The sequence below is a fragment of the Triticum dicoccoides genome, chromosome 1B (assembly GCF_002162155.2).
Source record: "Triticum dicoccoides isolate Atlit2015 ecotype Zavitan chromosome 1B, WEW_v2.0, whole genome shotgun sequence".
Taxonomy (NCBI): Eukaryota; Viridiplantae; Streptophyta; class Magnoliopsida; order Poales; family Poaceae; genus Triticum; species Triticum dicoccoides.
Genome location: NC_041381.1, coordinates 701,736,323 through 701,741,589, shown reverse-complemented (window position 1 = coordinate 701,741,589; position 5,267 = coordinate 701,736,323). Strand labels below are relative to the sequence as shown.

The 5,267-nt window shown below is 37.9% G+C and overlaps 1 protein-coding gene across 1 annotated transcript in view; it reads right to left on the bottom strand.

Moving 5' to 3' along the window:
* The window catches only part of LOC119351014, a 30,048-nt gene that overhangs the window by 4,587 nt on the left and 20,194 nt on the right, over positions 1-5,267 (bottom strand). Inside the window, exons 6-9 of the mRNA XM_037618584.1 lie at positions 4,757-4,828; positions 4,521-4,580; positions 4,277-4,348; positions 4,044-4,109 (exon numbers count right to left, since the gene is read on the bottom strand). Coding sequence (XP_037474481.1) covers positions 4,044-4,109; positions 4,277-4,348; positions 4,521-4,580; positions 4,757-4,828 — 270 coding nt within the window. The remainder of the gene's footprint in view (positions 1-4,043; positions 4,110-4,276; positions 4,349-4,520; positions 4,581-4,756; positions 4,829-5,267) is intronic.

Sequence of the window (5,267 nt, the reverse complement as noted above, 5' to 3'; positions counted from 1 at the left end):
AGTTTTGTAAAAAGCAAAATAAAATGATAAAAACTTCAAAAATTGAAATCCTTCGAGATGTAGTTATGTTACTAATCTACTAGTTAGGAAAATTAAAAAACATAAATTTGGACATGTTTTGCAAAAAAAGTGTTATGAAAATCTAAAACGGCAATATCTTTTGCATACGATGTCGAAAAAACCCGCATAATATATCAAAAAAATCAGCACGAAATTCCGCATCCGATTTGAACCGCCTACAGCCTGTTTGCAATTTTTTAAAATCCTCAAATTCTAAAAGGAAAGAAAGATATGCTCAAATTTCAGTATTTTTTTAATTTTCATTAAATCTGGTCAAATTGTGGTCAAACTAAGCTCAAACTAATTATTCAAGAAACATTAGTGTTAATAAATAATTATTTTAGTTTTTTGACTTTTGGTCAAACTGTGGTCAAACTATGGTCAAATCTGGTCAAACTGTGGTCAAACTACTTATTCAAGAAATATTTGGGCTACTAAATAATAATTATTTTTTAGAATAATAGTTTCAAACTAAAACGGTGAAACATGTGACTACATGCTCAAACTAAATTCATGAGGGTTAATAGGATTGGCAGCTTACTATTGTCAGGTAAACAACATGTGCAGACTTGGAAACTAGGGTGAATAGAACTCGGAAGTTAAGCATGCTCAGGTTGGAGTGGTGAGAGGATGGGTGACCGGCCGGGAAGTTAGACGATTTGGAATGATGAGGGGTGATTAGAGCAGAGCAAAGATGAGTGGTGATTAGAGACAAAATCGTGAAATAATTCAGAAATTTGAAAATCGAAAAAAAATCAAATTTTTTGTCAAAAAAATATATCCTTTAGTGCCGGTTGGTGTTACCAACCGGTACTAAAGGTCCCCCAGACCACCGCGCGGGCTCGTGCCATGTGGTGGGCCTTTAGCCCCGGTTCGTGCAGAACCGGTACTAAAGGGGGGGGGGACCTTTAGTCTCCACCCTTTAGTGTCGGTTGCAGAACTGGGACTAAAGGCCCTTACGAACCGGTGCTATAGCTCGGTTCTGCACTAGTGCCTGCTTTCATCTCTAATGATTTGGATTACTACTCAAGTGATTTGGCCTACTTTATGGTCATTGGTTAACAAGGTTCTCAGTTGTACATGCATGTGTGGCGGTAGAAAAAGAAAGAAGCAGCCGAAGGCGCGCCTCCCACCTGGCACCGCCCAACTTTCTCCTAAGCGGCGCCACCGGGTGGCGCCCCAGCTGCTAGTGCATGATACAAGTGGGCTGGCTACAGGCACATGGGACAGTTGTGGTTCTTTTTTTTGGGCAGAACGACACGTCAGGTGTATGTGTTTTTGTTTATTCTTTGGATACAATTAGACGATGGATTAAGACGAGTTTTTCTAAGGAGAAAAAATGTCGTGATGATGGTGCGCTTTTAGCACCTGAAGGGGGGGGGGCAACATTTTTTTTAAAGAGGCACATCCAATTACTTATTTGTTCAAACAACAATAGCTAATTGCACACTAATTTGAGGATTAGTATTGTAGAAACGGAAAAATCTGTGATGAACATGTGTTATTAGCACCTGAACGGCGACACAATATTTTTTAAATTAAAGAGGCACAATTAGCTAATTGTTTGTTCAAAAAGCAGTAGCTAATTGCATCCATGTGTTATTACATTCAATATACGTGCATATTAGATGTAATAGCATCTTACATTATAGTACATAAGGAGTAGTTAATTGCATCCATGTGTTATTACATTCAATTTGATGAATAGTTTTGGAAAATCGAAGAAACGCGCCAATTGTAAGGCATTTGGACAACGAGTTTCATTAAATTCTGAAAAAAATCATACTCACTCGCATGGATGTATTCTACATGTGTGTAAAGTTTGACGATGAAATATATTTTGATGAGAGCTACGAAAAAAAAGACAAGTTTATGAATTCTTAATAAGGAACAATGCGCATACAATTCAACCTTTTTAATATCCTTATTGTTTCTTTTTTGTGTATATCTCACCATAATATATTATCTTTAATTTTTATACACATATCGTATACAACCATTTGCACATGCGTGATAAATATTATAGAATTTTTTGAAACTATAAAATGCTATTTTGATTTATTTTTTAAAAGAAAAGAAATTACCATGGAGCTTGTCCTCCATTTAGCATTTTGGGCTGATTGCACAGATACATAACATTGCCAAGAAAATAAAAGGAGTTACCCGATACGGTATCCCTCCTGGCTTTGCGTTAGTTAGGTATTTTTTTTCTAAAAAGTAGTTAATTATATTACTATTTTTTTGCGAATATAATGGCATTAATAATTTGATGATAAGTTTTGGAAAATCAAATAAATGCATCGATGGTACACAGTACTCCCTCGGTCCGAAAATACTTGTCGCACAAATAGATAAAATTGGATGTATCTAGAACTAATATATATGTCTAGATACATCCATTTTCCCGACAAGTATTTTTGGACGGAGGGAGTACATTATAAGACATGGCTGGAACAAGCAATGATGCCCTGGTCAAATAGAAAATTCAAACTTTTCGTGCGCCTGCGCCAGCTGCGCATTGCATTTACAGTACATTGATTTCGAATGGTCAAGTCAATGGTACAGGCAATGTGCAACTCTTCATACGGTGGAACTATTCATGCAGTTGTATATTTAGCTTGTATACTTGCAAAAAGCCTGACAGGAGTGAATCCTGAGGCCATACCAACGAGGGGATAAAGAGCTACCTGGCGTTCGGCCGCTGCAACGCCGCACTCGCAGCTGGCCCTACAATTAACCATCTTTACTGAGGCGGGCCAACTCATAGTAATAAGTGAAATATGAAATTTGATATGCCGGCGCCAGAGGAGGCAGGGGCACCAATGCAGACAAGGGATATCAATTTTGGTGAGGCCCGGAGAGAGTAGGTACAAGGAAATAAATGAGATTCGTCCAACCTTTCTTTGAAACATGCATGTATGTATTGCGTCCAAAGGGACCCTCCAGCATGAATTACTGCCGCTCGCATCAAGATGCCTAGAGAGAGTATCTCGAAGAATGGGGCTTGAAGCCTCTCTTGAGATGTTAGTCTTGGACCAGCATGTAGTACTATTTAGGAAACAAACTGAACTATACGCTCTGTTTGGTTACATGGATTAGTGTAAAAAAAGTCCCTTTTAATCTCTATGTAACCAAACAATTTAATCTCTATTTAACCAAACAGGAGGGACTTTTTCTACAGGGTCTAGAAATATACTCTACTAAAAGGTCTTTTTTCTTTAGTTCCTGACCCATCAAAAAAGTCTAGTCACTTGCAACCAAACACCCCCGTAGTCTTTGTGATAAACGTATGCTTCCCCTTCAATGAAAGCACAGGGTCCTCTCATTAACCGATTCGAATCAAAGTTTCTGTGCTACAGAATACTTCAATCAAGTAGCTAGTCTCAGCTCTCACTTGATATTTGAGCACTTTATTTTGCTCTATCACAATGGAAAATGCAATATTTCTGCATTAAAAAATACACATAACTAAAAGGTGTTTTGCTGAATTGTTTCTTCGCCATATTGGAAAAAAATTCCTATCGTAAAAACCATTTGAGTTACATTTATATTTCACATGAAGTAGGTTTTTCTATTTGGGTAAAAAGTAAATAGCATGTGTCTTTCTTTGCAGATAATAGCATGTATCTTTTATTCAATGAATTAGGTTCATTACTTCTTCTAGACAAATGTTTCACAACTAACACTACTATCATTCTTGAATCAGTGAAAAAAAAAGGTTTATAGGGCATGATATAATATGATATGATATATTCTCTTGCTAGGGTGCCCTCTCTCCTTTTGTCTGCTCAACACTGCTGGCTAAACAAGAATACCTATTATTTTGTCTGCTAAACGAGATTATCTGCATGCTAGGTAGAAAAGTTTGCTCAAGTTTGCAAGCCGCAATTTTTTATTAATCTTTTATATGATGTAATATTTTCTCTAGCTAGGATGCTCTCTCTCCTTTTGTCTGCTCAACACTGATGGCTAAACGAGAATACCTATTATTTCTTCGCCTGCTTCCGTTGGCGTGGTCACTCGGTTGGATGACCCAATTGTTCCTGCATCTACATACCGCAGTTAATTAGTCATAAGATTATCAGTATGCTAGGTAGAAAAGTTAGCTCAAGTTTTTAAGCAGATGTTTTTTTATCTTTTATATGATATGATATATTCTCAAGCTGGGTGCTCTATCTCTTTTGTCTGCTAAACACTGATGGCTAAATAAGAATACCTATTATTTCTCCACCGGCTTGCGCTTGGGTGACTACTACCATAGGGTTGGATGTCCCTGTTGTTGCGACATCTGTATACAGCTGTTCATTAGTCACGAGATTATCTGAATGCTACGTACAAAAGTTAGCTCAAGTTTGCAAGTCGTAGTTTTTTATTAATCTCTTATACAATATAATATTTTCTCTAGCTAGGATGCTGTCTCTTCTTTTGTCCGCTAAACACTGATGGCTAAACGAGAATACCTGTTATTTTTTCGCTTGCTAGTGTTGGCGTGGTCACTGGGTTGGATGTCCCGATTGTTCCTGCATTTACGGACCGTAGTTATTTAGTCAAAAGATTATCAGTATCCTAGGTAGAAAAGTTAGCTCAAGTTTTCAAGCAGCAGTTTTTTTAATCTTTTATATGATATGATATATTCTCTGGCTAGGGTGCCCTCTCTCCTTTTGTCTGCTCAACAATGATGGCTAAAGAAGAATACCTATTATTTCTCGGCCGGCTTCCGCTAGCGTGGCTACTACCACAGGGTTGGATGTACCGGTTGGTCCTGCATCTGCATACCGCAATTAATTAGTCACGCAATTATCTATATACTAGGTAGAACAGTTTGCTCAAGTATTCAAGCCGCAGTTTTTTATTAATCTTTTCTAGGATGCTCTCTCTCTCCTTTTGTCCGCTCAACACTGATGGCTAAACGAGAACCTATTATTTATTCGTCTGCTTTCGTTGGCGTGGTCACTGGGTTGGATGACACAATTGTTCCTGCATCTACATACCGTAGTTAATTAGTCATAGGGTTGGATGTCCCAGTTGTTCCTACATCTGCATTCCGCCAATGGCGGAGCCAGAAATATTCGATTGAGGGGGGCGAGTGATGGTGAATCAGGTTGGGGAGGGCCAAACAACTGAATGTGAGACATTTAGCAGCAACTAATGACTAATTTTACACTGTTCACAAGAAAATTATCAACAAATCTTGTATGTTAGGGGAG